At 49.7% G+C, this 26,273-nt stretch overlaps 1 protein-coding gene across 2 annotated transcripts in view; it reads left to right on the top strand.

The window, feature by feature from the left end:
• The window catches only part of Snx29 (sorting nexin 29), a 222,980-nt gene that overhangs the window by 174,277 nt on the left and 22,430 nt on the right, over positions 1-26,273 (top strand). For both annotated transcript variants that reach the window (XM_070003461.1, XM_070003463.1), the window contains 2 exons: positions 2,309-2,364; positions 3,497-3,578. In XM_070003461.1, coding sequence (XP_069859562.1) covers positions 2,309-2,364; positions 3,497-3,578 — 138 coding nt within the window. The remainder of the gene's footprint in view (positions 1-2,308; positions 2,365-3,496; positions 3,579-26,273) is intronic.

The following is a 26,273-nucleotide window of genomic DNA, read 5'->3' as shown; positions in this document are numbered from 1 at the left end:
GCGGCTGTATGTTACTGTCAGGGACCACACTGGACATTTGCAGTCATTTTTATTAAAGAAAATAGACCTTTTACCCAGCGTACTCTGGGGGATCTAGTATTTTTTAAAAAAATTTTAATGGGTGGCCTCATCCCCGTGGCAGGGTGCCAGGGTCCAGGGCCGGCCTGCACCCCCTGGGCTCTTGGATCTAAACCTTGGGGTTCACCGCTGTGGCCTTGTGACGCATAACACACATGACAGGGTCTCAGCTCTCTGTGCTGGCACCCCAGCAGCGCGGTAGCACACACCCTGCACTTACACTGCTGATCTGTCTGAGAGATTGTGTCAAAACAGCACTGAGAAAGCCAGCTTGCTCTTCAACAGCACCTTTGCAGTTTTCAAAGCAATTCAGAAGATCATGTTTTTATCGTACAGAAAAATAGGAAATGAAAATGCGCCTTTTCCCACTCTCCCCATCTGTTATTTGTGATAGCCACCTTTACTACTTAACTACATTTCCTTCCAAGATTAGTGTTAGGCCCACACCCTTGAGAATGTGTACACACACATGTACAAATGCACGCACACATGCGTACCTGTAAAATCCACTGAAAATTGGGCTGGGAAGGTGGCTCAGTGGTACAGCGCTTGCCTTGCATGCCTCAGGCCCTGGGTTCGATTCCTCAGCACCACATAAGCAAAAAGAAAAAAGCCAGAAGTGGCGCTGTGGCTCAAGTGGTAGAACGCTAGCCTTGAGCTGAAGAGCTGAGGGACAGCGCCCAGGCCCAGAGTTCAGGCCCCACGACTGGACCAAAAAAAAAAAAAAAAAAAGAAAAAGAAAATATTCACTGGAAGTGGTGCTGTAGCTCAAGTGGTAGAGTGCTCGCCTTGAGCTGAAGAGCTGAGGGACAGTGCCCAGGCCCAGAGTTCAAGCCCCATGACCGACAAAAAAAAAAAAAAAAAATCCTCAAAAAGTTTGGGGCTGGGAAGGTGGCTCAGTGGTAGAGTGCTTGCCTTGCAAGCCTGAGGCCCTGGGTTCGATTCCTCAGCACCATATAAGCAAAAAGAAAAAAGCCTGAAGTGGCGCTGTGGCTCAAGTGGTAGAGCGCTAGCCTTGAGCTAAAGAGCTGAGGGACAGCGCCCAGGCCCAGAGTTCAGGCCCCACAACCGGACCAAAAAAAAAAAAAAAAAAAAAAATCCACTGAAAATTTTAACTTGATTGTGTTACAGAGACATGTCTCAATTACTTGAACCATTTGTCTGTAGTTAGAACTTTAGGTTGTTTATAATCTTTTAGTTCTGTAAGTAGTTGGGATAAGAGAGATAGAGAAGTGATTTTTCCCCCCCTGGAACTAGGGTTTGAACTCAGGGCTTAGGTACTGTCTCTTAGCTTTTTTTTTTTTTCCTCAGGGCTGGTGTTCTACTACTCTTCAGCTCCACGTCTGGCTTTTTGGTGGTTAATTGGAGATAAAAGAGTCTTACATTCTTCCCTGCCTGCTCTAGTTTCCAACTGGGATTCTCAGATCTCAGCCTGCTGAGTAGCTGGGATTACAGGCATGAGTCTCCCAGCTCCAATTCAGATCTGATCACATCAAAAAGAAAGCTCATTCCCTGGGTAGAATCACATCGCCCTTTATTGGGTATCTGCCAGCACTGGGCATTTTACATTGTGATTGCAAATTCTTTCACAGCCCTGGTCTCCTCTCAGGGGAGCCGAGGTTGGGGGATGGGGATTCCTGGAGGTCATGCATTGCTTTCCAATGCCTTCACACTCAACCTCCAAGGGGCATGGTCAGGACTCCCAGGCAGCACTGGAGGGGGACCAGAGTGACCCTACTTTGCTTCTTACCCAATGACCCTCCTAAATCAGGAGCAACATGCTCTGCCTCACACACCCCGGGAGGGGGAGGTGTATGGGGTCATTTGGGGAGACATTGGCTTTTGTGCTCACTAGTAGGTGTGTCTGTGTGTGTTGCCCATTATGATGACAATGGATACTCTTTCCATCCCACATCTGATATCTTGCATCTGAGATCCCAATTAGTTCTTTAGAGCTCTGAAATCACAAGCTTCTATGGCTATGATTATCTCAATAGGATTACCAGCCCTTCTCCGGGAGGATAATTGAGATCGCACACGGCACATCTTTTTCTTACTGCCACAGAGTCTCCAGCCACCCCCTCCCAGTCTCCCATTGTTCTCCAGCAACTGCTGTTCACCTCTTTCTGAATGGGGACCATTTGGGGGTCATGAGAAGCGTATATCTTCTGTCATTATGCAAACCATGGCAGCCACTGAGTGTTTTCTCTCCTCTCTCTCCCAATGATAGGTACCCGGAGATCTGAGCCAAACATCCGAAGACCAGAGTTTGTCAGATTTTGAAATGTAAGTCTGTGCGTGTACTCATGAGGGGTTCTTTAGGACTAGGACTGTGTTGCTGGCCCTGTGACCCTGGGGTGGGAAGCAGAGGCCACGATGATATCAGCCCAAGGCCATGTGGTTGTAGAGGAACTAGATGGAAGATCACTAGGAAAACAAGACTGTCAACCAGTCAGGCACAGCAGATTTATTTACAAAGCACTGCACCCCATAACCACAGAATACACCCTGTGTCAGTCAGCTTTCTGTTACTGTAACAGTATTCCAGGCAATCATCTTTAGAGAAAAGGTCTATTTGGTTTCATAGGTTTCCATCCATGGTCAGACCCACTGCTCTTGAGCCTTACTGAGCAGCACATCGAGCCTGGGAAAGGGTGGTCGGCAGAGGCAAAGGCAGGAGCCAAGAGGTACAGCACTGTCTTTAGGCTGTGTGTGGTTTGGGTCTAGGAAGGTAGAAATGTGCCCGCGAGGGCATGTGTATGCTTGGTGACTTGACAGGTTTCCAGGCTTCCCATACGACAACACCACCATGAAAACCCTTGACTGTGCCCTACTCAGGCCCTGTGGGGAGCAAATCAGCTAGTGCAGGCAAGAGCACCAGGACACATACTGCAGGTACTCAGAATGTCGTTCTCTGTGTGTGGTACTGGGATCGAATCCAGGGCTTGCACATAGTCGGCAACCACTGTACCTGCATAGTTGAATTTAACTCTTGGTTTGTATAGTTTTTGGGGAAAAGTCAAAAGAGGGCATTTGTGCCTGACATGTCCCTCCACCCCAAGCCATTGCCACTCTCCTAGTGTGAAAGCAGGACTCTGGGGGTGAGGTCAGTGCAGTGAGGGGCAGTGCACTCCATGGACTGCTCCAGAAACTGAGGGGTCACCGTGTATTGCCTCCCGTGTCCTTGAGCACATGTGTCATAGGCCAAGGTCACTGGTTGGATAGAACAGAGGGGAAGCTATCCAAGTGGCCCTCAGTGTAGGCTCAGGAGTCTGAGTGGTAAGACTTAAGCTTGTCCCTATCTGACTGTGTGCTGTCTAGATCGCTGGGCAGAATGCCTCTAGGGACAGACTTGGGTCCTGCCCATGTCCTTTCCTGTGAGTAGAAGTAGTCAACCCTGCTCTCTACTCCCACGCAGATCTAACCGGGCGCTGATCAATGTCTGGATCCCATCTGTATTTCTCCGTGGCAAAGCAGCTAACGCATTCCACGTGTATCAGGTGAGTGCCTACTCTTCAGGAACACGTCTTCACTGGCCTGGGCACATCTATTTGTCTGCTAGGCCCTGGAGCTCTACCTCTCAGGGGCGGGAGCTGTCCAGCACTGGAGAGGAAGCTGTGGGTAGCCGTCAGTCAGTTATGCTGGCGGAATCGGGCAGGACTTCCTTGTGTGCCCCTTGTAGAAGCTCAGCTTGGGCTGCTAGAGCAAAAGTGGGGATTTTCAGTGAAAAGCCAGGGGTGGATCATGCTGGCTCTGTAGTCAGGTCCGGTCAGATCCGGAAGCTGTGGCTGACATGTGTTTTTGTTCTTGACTTCCTATCTGTGGGCTGATGGATGGTCCCCCAGCAGCCAGCCTGCTGAGATGGCTCCAGTGAAGACCAGGCTGGCTATTCTCTCATGGGTCTCAAGTCCCTCCCTGAGCCTTAGAGCTGGGCTATGGGCTTCTCTGTCTGGCTCATGTGACCCTCACTGGAGCTGGGATTGGGGCCACGTGCTTGACAGTGGAGGGAGGTGGTACCCCAAATGAGATCCAGGCTGTGCTTCCTTTCAGGGGAATTTTGAGGTAAGGTCTCACCGTGTAGCTCAGGCTAGCCTAATACTTGGGATCTTCCTGCTTCTGCCTCTGGTGCTGGGACTTCGGGTGTGTAACAGCATGCTAAGCCAGGCTCCACTTGTTAAAAGAAGGGGCAACAGCAGCTTGACAAGCAGAGGCTGTCGACACCCCTAGGGGAAGCCCAGCTTTTCTTCTCTTTGACTTTCTGCTGTCTCTTTCCCTGCTGCCTACTTCTACTGTGGTCTTTCTCTTTCTTACTGTGGTCGATTGCTTGTTGCACCCATGCATTCTGGAACTGCTAGTTTTAGCAGACTCTGGTCTGCTTTCTTGCTTCGTGTGTGTATGTACACTCATGCGCATGCGTACGCACATGCTATATTTCAGGTAGGGTTTCCTACTTTTATTTTGGCCAGCCTTAGGCCCTGGTCCTCTTACCTGTAGCTCCAACATAGCCAAGATTACAGATTCACACCACCATACCTAGTTTATTTGTTGAAATGGAGTCTCACCTAGTTTTACCTGGGGCTGACCTTAAACTGCAGTCTTCTCGCTCTCTACTTCCTTCATGGCTAGGCTTATAGGCATGAGCCACCTTACCCGTCCTTTTGAATTACAATAATTTTCATGCGATTTTGTCCTGGGTCCCCCAGGCTCTGTGAAAAGCCAGGGTTTGTTGGCATTTTCCTTAGTGGGAGAGACTCCATGGAGAAATATCCTCAGCTGTCAAGATCTTCTCCCCAGAGAACAGAGTGGTGAGAAAGGACTCACGGTTTAAATCTGTGGCCTCAGGTAAACCCAGTTCCTACATCTGTAAAATTCAAGTGATAATCCTTGTAAACTTGTTGGGAGATTAGACGTATATAGCCCTCAGCGGATATCCATGTGCATGTCCTGCCTCCCCAGCGATCACTCTGCTCAGCCTCAGACAGAAGCACATTTGTGAAGGTTACTTAAACCTAATGGCCAGAGGAGCAGGAGTCTGGCCCTTTTGTGGATGGATGTGTTCAACCCAGAACGCGTTAACAAGTGGCTGGCAAGTCCACATGTCCACGATGCTCTTGGCTGTGGCTTAGAAGAATGAGCAGTGACAAATTTCCACATCGCCTCTTCTCTGGGTTTCCCTTTTTATCCCAAACCCCTAGAACAGTGACAACACCAATGGTCTTATTCAAGCGTGGGAGAGCTGGGAGGTGTTGCCTGGAGGACTAAAATGTGTGAGGCTTCTTGAGCTCCTATATTTCCTCTTTGGAGATGCAGGGGGCCCTCATCAGGGTTGGTTTTACGTTGTCGTCGTCGTTGTGTTTATTTCTGCACTGGCCTTGCAGTTTTACGGCACAATTCTATTTTTCCATTCTACGTGGTGACAGACAGTTGCCTTCAGAAAGAATTCTTTTAAGTAAAAAGCAAATGAGTCAGCGTGAAGCAAAACACGAGATACTAGTGAAAACGGCTCCGAGGGAAGGGTGGTGCTCTGTGGAAAAGATGGATAGATTAAAAATTAATAGTGATGGTAAGAAACAAGCTGCAGTGTCCGGTTGCTGGTTCGTGTGTGTTGTGAACATGAGCTGTATTGGCCCTGGCACAGTGCTGGGAGGGGAGACTCTCTTCTGCCCCCCAGTTTTGTAGGTGAGGCAACAAGGGCACGCATGTTGTACTCTGTCACAACTTCAGCCCAAAGAGCAATTCCAACTTGTTTGGAGACCCCTCCTGCTTACTGCCTGGGGATAAGCTTGAGCTTCTCTAGTAGCATCCATCTGGGGCCAGTGTCCTCCTAATAGAGGTCTCCTTCCTTGCATGGACACCCCCTCACACCCCTGGGATGGCAGGTGGCAGGCAAACCTGCAGCCAAGACTGACATTTTCTGTTTTACTGGCAGATCCTCTGCAGTGCTCACCACATTAATGTGAAGCCCACCAAACCACAGAGCCAGGTCTGAGGTGGTTTTGCTTTGGGAAATGGTGAGAGCAGGCACTGGTTTCCATCGGTGAGGCCCTGGGAGGGCTCCAGGGCCACTCCCTTAGGAGAGACTGTTTGAGCAATGTCAGTGGTCCTGAAAACCTGCCTTGAAGGATGGCGTAGGAACTATACTCCCCAGCCCCAAGAAACGGAGCTGATTCTCCTGCAGCACAACTCTCAGCACTTGTGCTGTGGGAAGAGCTCTGAATTGCTGTAGGCAAAGAGAATTCTAGTAAGAAGGCTGTCTGTTGACAAGGCTGCACGTAACCTACTTAAAAAGAAGGCTTGCTGGGCACCAGTGGCTCACACCTGTAATCCTAGTTACTCAAGAGGCTGAGATTGGAGGGTTGAGGTTCAAACTAGACCAGGCAGGAAAGTCTGAGACTCTTTTTCATTGATGAACTTCCAAAAAAATTGGAACTGGAGCTGTGGCTCAAGTGGTAGAGTACTAGGCTTGGGCGAAAATGCTAAGGGTCCACTCTCAGTTTCTGAGATCAAGCCCTAGTACCTGCGCGCGCGCGTATATACACACACACACAGAAAGGCTTGCATGCCCGTGTCCTGAGGAATTTGAGGCAGGCTCCACCCACCACCGCAAGTCAGAGGTGGCAGCAGTTTTCAGAATGGAAATAACTGGCATCCAGAGAAGTTCTCATCTGTGAGTACTTCTTAGCTGCTGGGCTACCATGCTTGGCTGCCAGCAGGAGCTTGCCACACAGGAGCAGGAAGCAGCAACCAATGGGATAGGAACAAAAGGGAATGCTGTCTGCTTCTCCTAGTCTTGCTTACACTCTCCAGCCTTTTCATGGACACAGTAGGATTTTCTAACCGTTTGGCATTTATGTTAATCAAGAAATGTTAAGTTTATGTCTTTGCAAGTGTTTGATCTGACTCTCCCCAATGGCCCACCTTCCCGCCAAGTTTGAGATCTTGTTTGGTATTGATATCCAATCCAGTTAGACCTTAAAACAATCCACCTGTCTGTTTCTTGAGCAATGATTTCAGCCACTCAGTTGGCATAGAATAGTACATCAGCCCTTAAGTCTCTCTTTCCCTCCTGTGGTGAAAGCGCAGCCGAAGTTACTGTCTGTGTGGGACTGAGCCATCTGGCACGGTCTCTGGGACAGTTTCCATTTGCAGAGAGTGAGGTCCTCTTTGTTTCAGCCAAGCCTTTCTTGTGGAATAGCTTCTTGCCCCCCACTGGCTGGTAGGAAAGGTAGTTCCCCAGAAGACTAGCTTAGCGAGCACCCACAAAAGGGGACAGAGACCCTGCTACCCAAAAGTTATTTTAAAGGTTTAGCCTGGCTGAGCATGTGTGTGTGTGTGTGAGAGAGAGAGAGAACAGAGAAATCCATTCTTCCTATCAATAATGGATCACAGGCGGCGCGGCCTTCAGGTGCTATAGAAGAGGAGGTGTTTTCCACTTGAGGCTTTGCGCTTCTCAACTTTTCTTTCATCCTCTTCCCTGTGATGGCTTCTGAAGGCTCCAGGGGTCCGTTACCCTAGGCTCTGTACTTTTCCGTAAGCAGTGTGTAGAGCTGTGCAGGACAGAGGGGTAGGAAAAGGGAAGAGAAGGGAGGTAAGCACAGAAGGACAGAGTCATTGATCCACACAGGGAAATGAGAGTACCTCCTGGTGCCTAATTGCAATAAATCAGGATGGCCCCGGAGTTTTACTGAATCTTCCTGGGAAAGCAAAACTGCTGTGTTGAAAATTGCTCTACTCCATGTGGCCCCGCTGAAGGATGTTCGGGCTTTGTTTTGCTCCATCCTTGTGGATCCGATCACGGGACACCTGCCTTCCTCTTCTGAACACAGTCCTCTCCTTAGTGTCTGCCTACTGTTTCCTAGTTTGGAGGGATTGCTGCTTGTGCAAGTGTCCTGGGTATGGGATACTTCGTTTCCTAAAAACAAAACTGCCAGACTTGTCCTGGTGTGGGTCTGTTTGTACTTACTGTAAGTATTTCTCTGGGATAAACAGAAGTGAGTTTGCCATGGTAAAGAGCATTTCCATTTTTTTTTTATTTCATAGGCCCAAGGGCAGAACAAAGTTTCTAGTCACACCACAAAGTGAAAGAACACGTCTATCCTTGTATTCTTGCCAACATGGGTTAGAATCAATCATCGAAATCTTACCGACTTGACAGGGAAAAAAATACATTTCCTTGATTTGTGAATGCACGTTTCCCTTCTTGTGCCCGAGGTTGAGCATATACCTGTGCTTTACTTTGCTGTTTTGACTTTTATTTTGTGAACTGCCTGTAACATCCTTTTCTGTTCTGCTGTGTCACTTGCTTCCATATCCCTCCTAGGATCCTCTGATACTCACCCTCTGTCCTAGAGGTTTCAGACATCACTGATCTTTTCACTTGGTTTATGAGTTGTTTTTCAAATGTGTTCTTTTGCTTCCTGATCTCCAAAATTTTAGGAAGAAAAGAACCTTGTGTTTGCCCTGCTTACGTATTGTGTATTATTTTGTTTCTCTATCACAAGGGCTCCAAGATTCTGTAGCCATGCTTTCCTTTGGATAGATGGACACAGAGATGTTCAGAATGCGTAGTAAATGACTTGCTCATGGCCACACAGCACTAAAGCAGCAGCATCTCTTACTCCCCTACCTGATGTCCCAGGGCCCACAGGGCAGAATAGAAACCAGTAAGTGGAAGGTAGATGAAACAAGTGGTGACTCATTTGTCTATCGACCTATTCATCTCTCTGTTTAAGCAGCCATCTAGCCCCCTGGTGGTTGGAGATAGTCAGAAACCACAGAGCTCAATCTTGGTCATTGACTGCTTTATATAAGGAAGGTTGCATGTGGATAGTGTCTCAAAGGCATGGTGGTCTTACCAAGGAGACCCCTTCTCATAGATGTTAGAAGCCCACCGCGGGCCACATTTGACCCTGTCCCTTGCAGCAGGGACTCACTAACTTCCTTGTTGTTAGTTTCACTGGAACTGAAAGACTTGAGCTGGTGGGGCTGCCGCTGCTCCGCTGTGCTGACCCGGGGTTGAGGGAGGCAGCCCGTCTGCAGGAGCTGTTTGTAGGCCGGCAGTAGCTGCTCAGATGTTGGCTCCTGCGGCTTATGTTTATATGACAAATGCTTTCCCAGGGCCGCAGCCTGGGGATAATAACTATTTTATTTCTGGGTTTAAAGAAACAGGCCTTGGGGAGGCGGGGGGAATGACTGAATACCTACCTTGGCTTAGCTGAATTTTCTTCTGGTTGATCTTTGGACCACTGCCACGTGACACCAGGAAGCCTGGGACCCTTTGATTCCTGTCTTCAGAGCAAGGCTTGGAAGAGCCAGGGTCTCCTAATGAGGCAGACATGGTGGTGCTGTTGCTTTAAGCTTCCAAGTCCTTCTCTACCTCTTCCACACACAGCAAAGCATTTCCAGCCCACCTTGAAAGGTTATCTCCTTCGTGTTGCTTTGCTGGCAGCCTTGTCTCGAGAAGCTGTGAATCCCAGCTCTGTGCCAGGTTTCCCGGCAGAGCGAGATTCTGCCAGACTGCTCGGCTGTCTGGAGTTCAAAGAAGCAGCTCGAGTTGGCAGCTGTGTTGAGGCTGCTTTTCAGGGGCTGAGAGAGTGAAGGGTGTATTACCCATTGGGGTCTAGGGACTAGTGTGAGTGTTAGCGCTCAAGATGTGGAGATGGGAGACAAGGCCTCAGTTCTAGTGTTGGGGTGCTAGGGCTCTAACAGGGCCAAGATGACAGGAGGCAGGTGCAGAGCAGGGCTTCTGGGGAGGATTTGGGGAAATAAGCACGGGCGTTAGCTAAAGGAAGTTGCACAGTGAACTGTTGCATTAAGTTGGCACCAAGCCTGCCTTCCCTTCCTTCCCCACCAGTTGCATTGATCCCCTTGTGATAAAGGGAGACAGATGTATAGGCCTGGGGTATTTATTGAGTCTTCAGACACACAGCTTGGATTCTTCACCAGCACCTCATAAGGGAAAGTATTTTTCATTCTGTTGACAGGTGGGTAAGACGAGGCAAGACAGGTGTATTACTCTGCCCTAGATAATGCAGCTCTTGACAGCGGAGCAGAGCTGCAGACCTCCAGCAAAATGTCACCTCTTTCTTAACTGGGTGCCTATGAAGGGAGACTGGAAGTGATGCTGGTGGCAATATTTGATTACTGATGATGATTGGTGGTGATGGTGCTGATGGTGATGATGACAATAGGGATGGTGATGATTGGTGATGATGGTAACTAGGATAATTGGTGATGGTGGTGATGGTGATGATTGATGATGATGGTGACCATGATGACTGGTGGTTGTGGTGGTGATGATGATGATGACGATGATGATGACGATGATGACGATGATGACGACGACCAAGATGTCTGGTGATGGTGATTTGTGATGGTGATGATGGTGGCCATGATGATTTGTGTTGGTGATAGTGAGGATTGGTGATGATGAGGGTGACCATAATGATTGGTGCTGGTGATGATGGTGGCCATGATGGTTAGTGATGGTGATGATTGGTTGTGGTGATGGTGATGATGATGTTAATGGCTCCATAAGAGCAGCTAGATTCTTGTCTCCATGGAGTTAGTCAGTGAAGGAACGCTAATATTGATCAGCGACAAAATAGCAAAAGTGCAAAATAGCAGCCATGCACCCCTGTCCACAGGGAACAGGACAGATACACTGGCGTCCACTTATGCATGAGGGGGTCCCAGACAGCGAGGAGCCTGGAAATCTATAACTATGCAGCAGTGTGGGCGGGTCTCTTAAATGCTAGTTTGTTGCTTAACACACAATCCTCACAGCTTAACAACAATAGGTTTATTGCCTGTCTATTTCCCCTTCCTGGGTTAGCTGTGGCTGTATTCCACATGGTCTCACCGGACTCTGGGAGGAAGAGGTTGTCGTTAGCTGGGCATGCTGTGCTTGTGGGGGAGGGACAGAGCAGGCCGTGCTGTGGTACTGAAAGCTGCTTAGAAGCCATGGGGTGGCAAGCATCACCCCAAGAGAAACACAGCCTCCCTGGTGGTAAGGAGCCGGAAGCGGGGATGTGCCCACCGGAGGGACCCTGCAGGCAGCATCTGAGCTACCTGGTGGAATGAACCGGAATGTACCCCCACAGGCAGTGCTCACCTGCTACAGAAAAACCACAAAGGTGGGGAAGAGTGAGGCAGCCGTTGAAGAGGATACTGCAGGCCTTGTATGTCAGCTTGTGTAGCATGTGCAACGAAGTGGAAAGAAACCCAGATAATAACTGATGAGAATGTATAGTTTGGGCCCACTTAAAATAATTAAATATATTAGCATAGGAAATAGAAAGATCTAGACTAGACCAAATGTAGATGTCTACAGAGAATGATTCCATTTCAGGGGACCAAGCAGTGCCCAATATCAGGACAGGCTGCCTGGAGAGAAAAATCACAGCGGGCAGAGATTGGAGTAGTCTTGGATGTCTTGGCTGATTTTCAACACCAGGCTTCTCCATGCTGGCCGCTGTTGGCACAGAGGCCCAGTGTGTGTCCTTGAAGAGGGAGGGTTCCATTACTGGGGAGACCCTGGAAGAAGCCTGCTGACACAGCAGGAGACAGGACCCTGGGAGGGCAAGTTCCAAACCAGCTGCTCAGTAAAATCAGATGAGACAGGCGGACTGCAGGCCGGCAGCCGTGCCTAGTGCGACCCCGCCTGCTCAGTTGCTGCAGCCCCTTCACGCTGCACCCTCCCTGGCCACATGGGCATTCTCCAGGTGAGGATGCGGGCGAGGGGGAGGGGGCGCGAGGAATGGGGAGCAGGGCTCACTGGGTGTAAGTGCGGGAATGGGCTTGAGATTCAGCAGTGCCTTTAGATATTCAGAGATGTTTGGTTTCTGCATTTCTTTTTATTTTCCCCCACTGTAATTCCTATCTCATCATCCATCATGCAAATGTAGTTCTTAGGCATTTCTAATGTTACTCTTTCCCTAAACAAGTAATCAAAACAAGGTTTGGAGCGCATTTGAGCTGCAAATAAATTTAGTATAAAATGCAATTATTTGCCTCAAAAATCAGTTGGATATTTGAAAGGTTTAAATTCACCCTTAATCAGAACTCAGCATAGGGGTCCATTCCAGAATGGAAATAGGCAGACTCAGTGCTGGCTGAGAGCAGCCAGTTTACTTTCTATAGTATTTTAAAAAGAAATTAGACATTAGTGGTGTGTGTATAATTGGGGGCTGAACTGAGGGTCCCAGGCTCAGCAGGCAGACGCTCTACCCCTTGAGCCTCGCCTCCAACTCTTTAGTCATTTTGGGGCCAAGGTCTCATCTGGCCTGGCCTGGTCCACAGTCCTCCCTTCACTCCTCCCTCAGAGCTGGGATGACAGGCACGGACCACCAGGTGGTCCAGAAATCTGGAAAATTTTCCAGAAAAATATGGAAAATAAAGGCAACTCAGAAAGAAGGCAGGCAGGTGACTGTTTTTCCCATTGCCGTTTTCTCTCTAGACAGTATCTCCCATCTATGAGCTTTTATGTTCTTTCCTTACTTTAAAATAAACTTGTGACAGGTTACCCTCCTTGAAGTGTGTGTATAGCATTCTACCATAGTGACTCCGTCCAGATTCTTTAGATTTATTTACCATTTATGCAATAGTGGGGTTTGAACCAAGCTGTTTGTTTGCTCTACTTTTTGAACCCTTTATCACTCTGGTTATTTTTGAAATAAAGTCTTGCTCTTTGCTGGGTGTATGATCCTCCTATTTATGCTGCTTGTCATAGCTGGATGACAAGTGTGCCACACCATACCCAGCTTTTCTGGTTGAGATAGGGTCTCATGAAGGGGCTTTTTTTGTTGTTTTAATTTTTATTTTTTTATTATTTATTATTTTTATTTTTTGGGGGGGGTCCAGTCGTGGGGCCTGAACTCCAGGCCTGGGTGCTGTCCTTCAGCTCTTCAGCTCAAGGCTAGCGCTCTACCACTTGAGCCACAGCACCACTTCTGGCTTTTTTCTTTTTGCTTATGTGGTGCTGAGGAATCGAACCCAGGGCCTCATGCATGCAAGGCACGTGCTCTACCACTGAGCCACCTTCCCAGCCCCTTGTTTTAATTTTTAAATGCCTAAGCTAGCCTGGAACTGTGGTCCTCTCTCTCTCAGTCTCCCTGGTAGCTGGTATGACAGGTGTGTGTCACCATGTCCAGCTTTTGGTTGAGTTGGAATTGTGTGATCTCTTTGCTCCAGCAAAGAACTGTGATTCTCCCACTCTCCACTTCCCAAGTATCGAGGCTTACAGGCTGGTGGCTATTAAGTGCCCAGCTGGTTGTTCTTTGTAGCCAGCATTTAGATTATTCTCCCTATTCCCTCCCACTTAATTTTTAGCCATGTTGTTTTTGGCCTGCTGTGTATGTTAGTATTTTTCTACATATTTTTAGTATTTAGTATCTTTGTAGATAGATTTGTGGCAGTGTGATATCTTGGAAAGGGCACAGGCTCTGCAGTGGATGCTTTGAATCCTGACCCTGGTGCTCTCTCGCCCTGTGTCCATCCGTATTCAATGAACTGCATGCACCCCGCTTTCTCCATCTGCAGTGTGGGAGCAGTGTCTCTCACTCGAAGTTTAAGATAGCGATTGTGAAGGCCTAGGCTCCATCAGGGGACATGGGGCTCCAAAGGCTTAGCCTCTGCTGTACGGAACAGGACCTGATGGCTCAGCAGCAGCCCTCCCTCAGTCAGACACTCCCCAGCCACCCCGATCTCTGCTCTGAGAGCTGCGACCTCAGGCAAGGCAGCACTTCTGGGCCTCGACCTGATCTCCTGTGAACTGGAGGTTCTGAGGATGGACCAGAGCTGACCAAAGTGAACCATTCTCTGTGGTGCCTGCCGTAGATCCCATACACGGTCATTGTGGCCATGACCGTGGTGATTTCCACCAGTGCCAAGTGAGGTGCGGAAGTGTGGGGAAGCAGAATGCCTTGCCTGTCTGTGGACGTGGCCACCTATTAGCCAACCTCCCAGGGGGTAGTGGTGCCCGCTCTAGGCTAGAGGGGCAGTGAGGGAAACTGAGGCTGAGGGCCCCCGGGAACAATGCCAGCCAGCGCAGAGGGGCTGTGGAGGCATGGTCCTGGGGACAGCGCCCGTTCCCAGGGCTGGGGGCTCCGTGGGGAGGAGAGCGCAGCATTAGATGATGAGTTCTTCACGCTATTTCCTCTGGGTGGGTTTGTTTTGTTTTGTTTTGTGTGAGGTTATTGATTCGCAGTGTGTGGGTGATGCTCCCAGCTCCCTGGTATAATGAAAAAAAATGTAACTTTGATGGAACCCATAAAAGAAAAAAAAAAGTGAACTAGACTCATTTCTTCAGGAAGACATGGTTGACCTTTGGCAAAAAGTTTCAGAAAGGGTGGGTCCATCCATGTTACGTAAAGCGCAAGTTTTCTGCCTGAGTTGGGCAAAGGCAGACTTGATTGCATAGAAACCCTTCCCTTCAGGGCTGGGAATGTGGCTTGGAGGTAGAGCGCTTGCCTCACATGCGTGGAGTCCTGGGTTCGATTCCTCAGTACCACGTATACAGAAAAAGCCGGAAGTGGTGCTGTGGCTCAAAAGCCACAGCATTGAGGTGGGGTGGCTCTTAGACTCACCTTGTTCAGGGGCTGGGTTTATAGGAGACAGGGCTCTGTTGCATCCCATCAGGCCTTCTCATGGACCAGGGAGTTTTGTCTTGATGATGCAGGTGTCACTCAGAGTACGGGTGAGGGCTGCCCCCTCCCCGGGGCCCCATGAGGCGGTGGGTGAAGGTGCGCACAGATGACTGTTTCTATTCAGAGAGAAGGGAAGGAATGGAGGCAGGAACGAGGTACCATTTTTAGTACAGGGAGAAGGTGACAGCTTGGGATAAGCGTGACGTGTGACATTTCCGGATGCAAGGTGTGTGGCTGCCTGATGAAGTGGGGCACAGGCACCTGGCTGCTTTCCTCCCTGCCAGGTGCCATTTCAGGAAGTCGCCCCTGTTGCTCAGATAGGCAGTGGCTGTCTTGGCTGCTCACGTGCCTGCCTGGCTCCCGATGTAGGATGACAAATGCTTGGAAGGACTCTCGAGGGTCCTTGGCCCTGACCTGCAGGGGTGCGGCCGGGCCCTGCCAGGCAGCCTTTGTTGTGTCCCTTCCCTCCTCTGGGACTTGTGTCCCCTACCTGTGAACTTGAGGGCTAAAGCTGGAGTACTTTCAGTGGCCCAATCCAGGCCTGGCATCTCAGAGTATGTAAAAGGAAGGTGTCAGACCTGAGATCCTGAAAGACGCTGAGTGTTCTAGCTCAGAGTGCAAGCCGGGCTGGCAGCAGGTCCTCAAACTCCCCACCCCCCTTTCTCTCATCTCTTTCTCTCCCTCCCTCTCCCTCATTTTCTCCCTCCCTCCCTCTGTCTTTTTCCTCTCCTCTCCTCTCTTTCTCATGCTACTGAAATCCTTTCTTGTTTCATCTTAGCCAGAATGCAGGTGACGTTTTTCTTTCTCCTTGCTCGTGTTCCTGTTTGTCTTTTGTGCTCTTTTTCCTTTCTCTTCCTTTGCCCTCACTGTCTCTGGCGAGCCCCCGAGGGGCCTGTGCAGTAGGCAGGGCTGGGATGGGTGATGACCCCGGCCCCGCACTCTTACCTATGTCTCTTGGGGAGAGAACTGGGGTGTAGGCCACTGCAAAGTGGGGGGTTGGGTATGGCAGGAGCAGAGTGTACAGAGGGGCGCCTGTGCCAGGCATGAGGGCCCTTGTGGGGAGCAGCTGTCACCTGAGCTGAGTCTTGGCTGGCTGTCTGGCCTGGACAGACCAAGTGAGGCACTGGACAGGGCTGGCAGTAGGGACATCAAGTCCCAAGCTGGGCTGATCCCATGCCTTTCCTAGTGCTCTCTCCATGCCCCAGTCACAGCCTGAGAGTGGCCAGGAGCACCCAGCACATGGCAGGTGCCCGAATCTCCCTCCTGCCCTTGGTAGGAGCAGGCCTGTCATATGTTCACTGCTGCCGGCCCTTGGTGTGCTTCTTGCTAACCAGGTAGTATGACAGCAGCCTTTGACATGACCTGAGGGGATCCCCTCTCCCTAGGGCCCCTACTTGTTACCTGCACACTGTTCCCTGTGGCAAGCAGTACACAGCCACCTTCCAGAGGTCGGGGCAGCTGTGGCAGTGAGCCTTTCCTCAGGGATGCAGTTATAGGCAGCATCATGGCCTCTTGGCTGACCCTGTTCTTACTCTGCGGTGTACCACACAGCAGCATCGTCCTGGCCCCACAGGCTGTTACCACTCGCTCCAACCCTGCAGGCTTCCGCACCAAGGCTGTGACCCGCCCAGCCACTCCAGGGACCGTTTGATCTAGGCAGGGCAAGGCAGCTTCCACATGGGGTCCTTACAGCACAGATCGAGCAAATTTGGGCCACACACTTTGGATATTGGTGACAGCAGGAAGGCCAAGCAGATATCTACCTGCTCTTATAGGATGTTTCAGAGCTAGCAGAGGATGATGTCTTCTGTCTTCTCCGTGCTCTTTGTCCCTTCATCCCTCGGGTCTGGATTTGGGCACCTCCTCTGTCACACATGATCACCTTTTTCTGACTGTCCACATTCGGCTCTCTGCATCTACTAGATTCTTTAAAGTCTTTTATCTGTGCAGAAGGCCAGGGGAGCGGTCCCACAGAAGCTTACATAAGTACACCTTGGTCTTGACTGTGCAAGGCACCGTCCATTGCTTGCTGCAAGACCCCCTTGTCAGGACAGACAGTAATCCTTGTGGGGTTGCGTGGGCAGTGGGACAGTGAAAACAATGAGCTCATCGTAAACGCGCAACAGAATCATGTCACAGATGCAGCTATGCAGGTTCACCTAGGCCAGCCAGTGTACCAGTCTGTTGCCATGGTAATGTGGTGCAATCACCAACCAAATCTCATGGTTTAAGCCTGTTCTTGTGCAGGTGTTGGTGACAGGCCAGTTAGTGGAGGTCTAGTCCTGTCTTTATTCTTCATATACCAACAGACTGACTAGGGATTGTCCTCTAGGTGACAGCAGAGGTACAAGTACTTTCTTTAAAAAAAAAAAAATATTGTAAGGGTGCTATCAGAGGGGTTACAGTTCCATAAGTTAATGAGTCATTTCTTGTCAAACAAACATTGCTACCCCACCCTCATTTTTCCCCCACTTTCCTTCCCGTCGACTCTCCTCCCCTGCAAGTTGTAAAGTTCATTTCCATCACAGTGTCTTGTGTGAGTATTGCTGTGCTGACTATGAGGACTATGATTGGAGGTAAGGGCAGTCTGGCTGCCACATCTGTCACCCCATTGATTGCCAGGTTTGATTTAGCTGATCTGGCTGGCTAGGCAGCTGTCCCCTTCTTCCCTCCCTGCTCTATGTGTGTCCCTCCCAAAGCTGCACGATCCAGTCTTGAGTCAAATATACGAGTAGCTATGCTGCCCTGCTAGAATCTCCAAACCAGCTCTTAAGGTACAAGTACTTTTTTTTTTCTTGGTTGTGGGGCCTGCATTCTGGGCCTTGGCTTTGTTCCTGAGCTCTTCAGCTCAAGGCTAGTGCTCTATCACTTGAGCCACAGCACCGCTTCTGGCTTTTTCTGCTTATATGGCACTGAGGAATTGACCCCAGGGCCTCATGCATGCAAGGCAAGCACTCTATCACTGAGCCACCTTCCCAGCCCCATGTACAAGTACTCTCTAAACCTCTGCTCAATGGATACTGACTAGTAGTAGCCTGTTGGTCAAAGCAAGTTATGTGGCCAAGTTTAAAGTCAAACTCTGCCTCTGATAAGGAATTACCAAGTCTATGACAATTGTGCTGGCAATCCAATATTCCAGCAGGCTGGGGAAGGAAACAGGAAGAGGGGGACAGAGAAGGGATCTAATGTATTTCTCCCTAAAAAATTATTGTAAAGGTGGTGTGTAGAGGGATTACAGTTACATAAGCCAGGTAATGTGCACATTTCTTTTTTAACAGTGTCACTTCTTCCCTTATTTCCTCCCAGTTTTTCCCCTCAAGACCCCTCCCCCACAAGTGGTATAGTTCATTTTCAACCTTTTCTATGCTCCCCTTTACCCTCCCCCAAACAGATAAATTTATATGCAAGACAAAAAGTACAGAAGTAAAAAGTAGTGACAAAGTGGGGGAAAAACACAAAAAGTTAAATAACAAAAAAAACCTCGTTTCTACTTCTTAGAGTCCATTTCCATAGCATCATTTGATATGATTATGTGCACAAAGCTATTAAGCCTTTTTGATCCTATCCTAAGAATGTCCTCTTTTAGTCCCACTGTGTGAATGTTTGCTTTATCATGTTCAAGTGTAATTTTTTGTCTTTTACCATCCACTGTGTTTACTTGTATAGTACATTCTAATTACTATGAATGAGGGAGCCTACCCAACCTATTTTTTTGGGGGGGTATGGCTTGCTTCGCTTAATTTAATTTTTTCCAAGCCTTTCAATTTCCTTATGAATGGAATAATATCATTCTTTCTGATGGAAGCATCAAATTCCATTGTGTGTATATACCACATGTTCTTGATCCATTTGTCCACTGAGGGGCATCTGCATTGATTCCATATCTTGGCTATGATAAATAATGCTGTGATGAACATGGTTGTGCTGGTGGCTTTAGTGTGGACTGGTTTGTGGTCAATTGGATAAATTCCCAGGAGTGGAGTTTCTGGGTCATGGGGAAGCTCTATGTTTAGTCTTTTGAGGATCCTTAAGAGGCATTTTTTGGGGGAGGAAGGTAATTGTGACCCTGGGCTGAAAAGAACAAAGTTTCTCCTTCCTTCAAGGTCAACTTTATTCAAGATGGATGTTTTTGTTTTCTTGTTAAGTGTGAAAAAGGAGCAAGCAGGGATGCAGAAGCGCAGGGCAACCACCCACAGTCACACTTCAGTGTCTCTCAGAGAAACAAGAACACTGACACCAAGCAAAGTGAGTCATGTTCATTGACGCCCTCCTTGCAGTTCAACGAGTTCTTTTGACAAATGACTCTGTATAAAGCTTTTAGTCCAAAGCCTTTTGGTTTTCAGAACTCTAGTTCTATTGTCATTCTTATTATTTTATTTTATTTTTTTTACTTTTTGACACAGGTCTAGGTAGTCCAGATGCCTCAAATTCATGACCCTCTTGCCTCTGTGCTGGGATTACAGGCATGTCAATAACAAGCTTACTGCAGTTTTGAGTTGAAGGAAGAACTGGTGCTCTAGAGATATTGTTTTAGCTGGTGTTTCCACTCAAGATCACCTAGGCCAGTGGGCCCTGGGCCCTCACCTGCCAGCAGTCTACAGGACAAGTGGCCTGAGTCTCAGCCTTGTGAGTGTGCTGGGATCCAGCTGCCAGAGTTGGCTGTGACACTGGAGGCCTTGTGCTTGTGCCTCCTTCTCTGTGGGCACTGACTGTGTATCACACAGGCCTTTCCCCACTGCCTTGTCCTTGTCAAGTGGTCTTACCTTCCTATAGTCACCTTGCAGCCACCTGACTAGATCAGTGCTAGCTGTATCCCCATTGTTAAAACTGAGGCAGAGAGAGAGAGAGAGAGAGAGAGAGAGAGAGAGAGAGAGAGAGAGAGAGAGAGAATATCTTGATCAAGGACCAGTATGCACTGGCCCTGGGCTATGTCCTGAAGCTTTGATGTGTGCTGGCCCTGGGCTGTGTCCTGATGCTGTGGTGTGTGCTGGGCCTGGGCTGTGTCCTGATGCTGTGGTGTGTCCTGGCCCTGGGCTGTGTCCTGATGCTGTGGTGTGTGCTGGGCCTGGGCTGTGTCCTGATGCTGTGGTGTGTGTTGGCCCTGGGCTGTGTCCTGATGCTGTGGTGTGTGCTGGGCCTGGGCTGTGTCCTGATGCTGTGGTGTGTGCTGGGCCTGGGCTGTGTCCTGATGCTGTGGTGTGTGCTGGGCCTGGGCTGTGTCCTGCTGCTGTGGTGTGTGCTGGGCCTGGGCTGTGTCCTGCTGCTGTGGTGTGTGCTGGGCCTGGGCTGTGTCCTGATGCTGTGGTGTGTGCTGGGCCTGGGCTGTGTCCTGATGCTGTGGTGTGTGCTGGGCCTGGGCTGTGTCCTGATGCCATGGTATAAGCTGATCCTGGGCTATGTCCTGATGATTGTCCCATGCACACTGGTGAAATTCAGCTGTGTAGAGAGATGAAAGGGAAAGCTTGGCAGTGACTAATACACCTGTTTTAAACATGCATCAGAGAGGGCTGGGGATGAATGCAATGTGTCTGAGGGTCTATTGTTCTGTTTGTTTTTCATTACTCTGAAAAAATTACTGAAAATCCTTAAGTGGTGCTCTTCACGCAGGAAGATGAAAGAGTAGATGTCAGTCTCACAGCTGTGGGAGAGGAAGGTACATCTGCTTTGCTCCAGGCCAAGTGGTACCATGTGTGCCGCCAGCCCTGGGCTCCCCATGGCACATTCAGAGACCACCAGCCCCTCTGCATGCACACCAATCCTAGATGGACCAAAGCTGACTTAAAAATAATAGGTTTGTATTATTTAACTCAAACGTCCCCGTGTACTTTGGTGGGGACAGGTCTCTGTTGGGTCAAGTTAGGAATGCCTAGGTCCTGCAAAGAGACCAGGCATGACTGCACACAAGAAGCATGACTGATCCTGACTCCCGCCAGGCTGCCAGAGGCATCTTGCAGCTGGACTGCTTGGGAATGGCCCTTACCTGATGATTCATCAGCTCCAATTCCATCTTGTACTCATTACCCACATTGGCTCCCATTGGCTGGGTCTTGAACTCTGTTCAGAGCTGGGGTGGGACCAGCAGATGCGCAGAGACGGAGGCTGGGCAGAATCTGTGTCCACGGGTGGCTTTGTGTGGTATCAGGCCAGCGGGGACCAGGTGGCTGCATGAATCAGCCAGGCACTGTGGCGCAGGGGTGTAGTGTTGCCCTGTGAGTTCTAAAGGTGAATGCCAGCCTGCAGCAAAGAGAACGAGCGGGCCCAGGGGAAGGAAGCAGAGCTGCCTGACTCTAGGTGGCCTCTGGTTCCTATGTAGCCCTTCAAGAGGCCAGCGACACTTCCGGAACTTGGTCCTAAGATGCCTTTGAATCCTTGAGTAAGTTTCCCTGTGATCCAGAGCCTCAGGGACCTGGCGGTGGTCAGAGTCTGAGCCCATGTGCTGGGCTGGTGGATAGCTTCTGTCCCCGAGAGAAGCTTGTGGCTCCCTGTTGATTCAGATCCCCAGATAGATGTGGTGAGGCAGAGCAGAGCCTGGTGTGGCCAATTCTACATGGTGAGTGGAGCTAGAATTCCTTGAAGGACAGGCCGCAGCAGTGAGAGGCAGAGTGTGGTCCGTAACCCGTTTCCTGGCCCATGGGCTCACACAGAGTGCTTGGCAGTATGACACTCCATTACTCAACCTACATCTCGGAGGCCCGGGACCACACTGCAGTTCCGTGGGACCAAAGCTCTTCACGATCTAACAGGGCCTCAGCCTGGTTTCCAGGGGCAGCTGTTTCTTTGGCATCTTTGGAGATGAGGGCATTGCTTGCTCACACACCAAATTCTGCTATCGCCATGCTGCGTGGAACCTTTGGAAAGGACTCAGTGTAATCCAGGAGGCGGCCACTCCTGAAGCTCCAGCCTGGCTTGCCCTAAGGTCCCCTCCTGCCCCTGGCCAGCTCCTCTTCATCCTTCAAGGCCTGTGTCAGATGTCATCTCCTCTGGAACCCCTCATCATGGGCCTCCCACTACATTTCACAGCACCCTTCCCAGCACTGGCTTTGTGCTTCACTTGAGCTGAACACTCAGCTCCAATGGACTTATTTTTGTCTGTCTGTCTGTCTGCCTGCCTCAGTGATAGGCAGTTAGGCAGTGAGCTCTCCCCACAGCCCCCACTCCTTGTCTCTTTCTGCAGCATTCAGAAACTCGCCTGGTGCCCCAGCAACTATATCCAGGCTTTGTTGGCTCTGGGCTGCAGGGGACAGTCACCTCCCATCTGTCACAGGAGCTAAAAATGACTTGCAGCACCAGACCTTCCAGGAGGGGTTCTGTTCCTTTTTTTTTTTTTTTTTTTTTTTACAAGTTGAAAAAGCTCAGGCAGGCATGAAATCGTTACTGCACACCTCCAGGGCCCAGGCGCGGGCTCCACTCCCTGCGAGCATTCCACTGTTTAGTTTACTCTTGGACATTGTCTCTTTGTTCTAAATGACAGCTATTCTCTTATTGCTTGCCTTTGTATTTATTATTTATTTTTGTGATGCTGGGGTTTGAACCGGTGGTCTTGCAGGTGTTCTACCACTTACGACACATTCCCAGCCTGGCATATGCCAGTCTATTTCTTGCTTTCATTTTCTTTTTATTCCAGATCAAACATCCGTGCTCAGCCAACCTCCTGCCTCACAGACCTCCCCTAGAGGAGGTGCTCTGAGCCTTTCTCCATTTGAAATTGTGAGGTGATTTGCATCTAGCCCAGAGTCTTCCTGGCCGACCGAGCTCCCAGGAGAGAAGGGACTACCCTTGGTTGTGTTCTCCAAGCTCTCCCCAGGGCCAGCCTGAGCTTGGTTCAGAAGAGGCCACTAGAGGTGACCCCAAAGAGGTAGCACCTGGTTCTGCTAGAGGAGAGTGGGCTGACTTGAGTCTGGAGGAGTTCCTGAATCTAGTGTCTGCCTCTCATGATGACCAAATATGAGCAGTCTGGTGGTTGGGGGTTGGGGTTGGGGATCACTGACTACGCTGCTTTGTGAATCTGGAGATTGAATGTCCAACAGCGCTCTGGCCTGAGCTGAGTGGGCAGAGCTGTGCGCTGCAGTTCTCTTGCTGAGATAAAGCATGTGCTCATCTGCCATGCGGTTGAGTGTGGTCTTGCTGCCTGCCCTGTTCTACTTCCAGCCTCTTATTCTGCATCCTTTCTTTAAAAGGCCCATGGTTTATGTGGCAATTCTTAGTAAATGGTGTTTCCTCTGCCTCATTTTACATAACCCAGTGAACCAAGAAGTCGTTTTTCTTTGGCTAAGTTGTTCATCTTTTTCTTGGGATTTGGCCACAGTAATATCTCTCCATCAGCACAGGCATGCAGTAACTTGGACATTTTGTTCAAGCTCTGAGGACACTTATAGTTAATAACACATGAAGCCATTTCATTAAAAGAAAAGTTTAGCTGGGTTACATTAACACAGGCCACGAACCAAAACACAAATCATTTCAGTCTCTGGCTATTAAGGGAGCAAAATGAATCAGGAACCCGAAGCAATTTTTTTATGAGAATCTTTGTTCTTTGCACTTAGCAGACCTCACAAGAGGGTGTGCAACCTGAGCGTCCTCACAAGGGGGTGAGTTTGGAAGGCTGTTTTTCACTGGATGGAGAGGAAGAGGAGGCAGAGGAGGAAGGGAAGAATGGAGCTTTGGGCAGGCCAGTTCTGGGTCTCCGCTGGTTTCCACACCGTCTCTTTCTAGTTCTGTGACTCTTTTTTTAAGGCCTATAAAATTACAGGGCTTTGGGGACAATTTTAGGTAAAAGCTCAGCACACAAAATACATTACTAGATTAGTATCTCACTGTCCATAAGTCCCAGAAATTGATGGCCATACTTGTGTTCCCTCCTAACTACTAAAGCATGCAGAACAAGGCGTGCAGCTCCGAGGGGCTCCGCGACGCTGGAAATGGAAGGGGAAGGGCTTGGCGCATGCTCTATTGCTGGGGCATCCTGATGTTTTGGTTCTAAACCTGCCATGCGTGTTTATTTGTGAGTCCCATGTCTGAGGGCAGCCTCTCTGTGAGGTCTAATCCTAGCAGAGGTTTATGGCGGCCATCAAGTATCTCCTACCAATTCCTCCTAAAATAGCTCTCTGGTCCAGGACGCTGGGTGTTCGTGTGACAGGGCTGTATAAATGCCCCGGTGGCTTTCAGCCGGCACTGAGGGGTACCCAGCTCACACCCTCCATATTCTGTCTTTGTGCTCAGAAGCCCTCCCGAGAGAGGGGGGAGCCGGACTGTGCTGCTCGGGTTGGGTTGGGTTTTGTGCCAGGGGAGGGGTGCCGAGCTGCCCATTCCACCGGTCCCCACACTTGCCTCCATGTTTGCATTCCCTCACCCGCCTTGCGTTTGACAATTAATTAGGCATGGTAATTACCTGCTTTAATTTCGTGATTGCACATCCTATAATTAGCCCTAATTCTGTAATAGGGAGGTTCATGTACACAAAGGCAGTGGATGACGGGGGTGATAGGGTTGCAGTATCAACAGCTGCCATTGCTTATTGAGCCAGACCTGGGCCAGTGAGACCGGCCCGCCCTCATTCTGTAGTCTCAAGGTGGTGGTGGGGTGACCCAGGGTCAAACAACTGGGGAGAGCCGGGGTGCAAGCCAGCAGTGCACAGACCTTGCCCTGTTGCTCTACCACTGGGTTCTTAGGATCCCATGACTTCGAGGTTAAAGAAAAACAAACCTGCCGGGCACCTGTGGCTCACGCCTGTCATCCTAGCTACTCAGGAGGCTGAGATCTGAGGATCATGGTTCAAAGCCAGCTCGGGCAGGAACGTCTGTGAAACTTTTATCTCCAATGAACCACTAGAAAACCGGAAGTGGTGCTGTAGCTCAAGTGATAGAGTGCTCGCCTTGAGCTGAAGAGCGTGGGGACAGTGCCCAGGCCCAGAGTTCAAGCCCCACAACAGACAAAAAGAAAAAGAAAAAAACAAACCTGATGGTGTGTTTGCAGACCTTTACCTCCTACCTGAAAACAGGCGTGTGAGTCTTCATCCTCTCCCGCCCAGCTCCCTCTCACTCTGTAACCCCCGAGGACAGGGAAATTGACTTTTAAATTCAGGACGAGCATAACTGCCATGGGTACTTGCCTCTTAAGTGCAGCTAATCTCTACTTGTGTCTACACTCCTGTGACCGTGCTCAGATGGAGGTGCAGGGCATCCTCGTACCCAGAAGGTTCCTTCCTTTTCTTCTGGGTCCCAGGCAGGACTCCCCCCCCCCCCCCCCGTCCCGCAAAGTCACAAAGACACCCTGCCGCTGCCTCCTTGGTAGCCTAGTGATTGTACCTTCCACATTTAAGTCTGTGATCTGAAAAGGAATGAGTGCAGACGCCACGCGTGTGGCTTTGGAACCATCCTCAGTGTCCTGCCTGGCAGAGCAGGCACATGCAGCTGCGACAAGGCACAGGTGACAAGATACACCTCACAAACACAGCTTTGAGGAAGGCGCCAGAAAAAGCGGCTCCACCTACGTGGTACGTGTGTCTAGATCAAGTTGAGAAATGTGTGTGCAGCACAGCAGAGGAACCCTGCGGATGGGAGGCGCAGAGCGCCCGTGGGAATGCTCCAGGGGTTCTCTTCAAGGCCCAGCGAGGCCAGGCCCCTCATTGACGGACTGCTTTCTTTTTTTTTTTTCCAGTCTGAAGCCAGGATTTGGACTTGGCTATCTGACACTTTATGCTCCTTGGCAGGCATTCTACCACCTGAGCCACACCCCTGACCCCTGAACTGAGGTTTTTGCCTCCTTCCCGTTCCCTCTCTGCCTCCTGTCATTACCAGCAGTACTAGGCAGTTCTTCCCAATAGGAAGGAAATCTCCAGATGTGAACTTCCTCTTAGAAGGAACGCTGGCTCCATCTGACCCCTGCTTGAGGATAATACTCTCCTATTCTCCTATTGTACTTCCCTTCTGCTGAATCAAGATTAGACTTGAAGTCACTTTTTATTGCTCGATTTAAAAGGGAGCTCAGTTGTGCCCAAGAGGTTGATTCTCTTTATCCCTCTGAGGAATTATTATCTTTATAGCCCAAGTGGAGGGAATTGGGTCTAATCAAACATAATTTGGAAGGAGGAGTTCTTCAGATAAACAAACAACCCCCGCAGTTATAAGCATGAGCCCTTTTAATTCTTCAGTGAAATAAATCTGTGGTGTGGTCAGGCTGATGTAAACCACAGTGCAGTTTTCTCCATGTGGGCTGCTGAAAGTTTTGTGCTTGAGGATCACCTGGTCCTGAGCCCTGTGATTTCAAGGGCACTCCATTAAGATTAGTTCCCAGGTAATGAAACTGAGGGGCTTGGTAGCAAGCAGGCCGCTCTGCTGTCACATGACCTGTGGAGCAAAGGACAAGGCCTCTGGGAGCCTTCGCTGCTGCCTGCTGCCAGAGTCACCATGATGACGAGAGCGCTTGGAGAGCTTGGCTGAATGCGCTGTGCATAGTAGGCGCTTTAGTAGTGGCTACTGTTGAAAATGTTGAGGACATTTCTGGGGTTTTTTTTTTTGTTGTTTTGTTTTATTTTGGTCATGAGGCTTGAAC

This window comes from Dipodomys merriami, unplaced genomic scaffold (assembly GCF_024711535.1).
Source record: "Dipodomys merriami isolate MVZ:Mamm:240054 unplaced genomic scaffold, mDipMer1.0.p SCAF_60, whole genome shotgun sequence".
Lineage (NCBI taxonomy): Eukaryota > Metazoa > Chordata > Mammalia > Rodentia > Heteromyidae > Dipodomys > Dipodomys merriami.
Note: the sequence above shows the minus strand (reverse complement) of the source record. Positions and strands in the feature narration are given on the sequence as shown.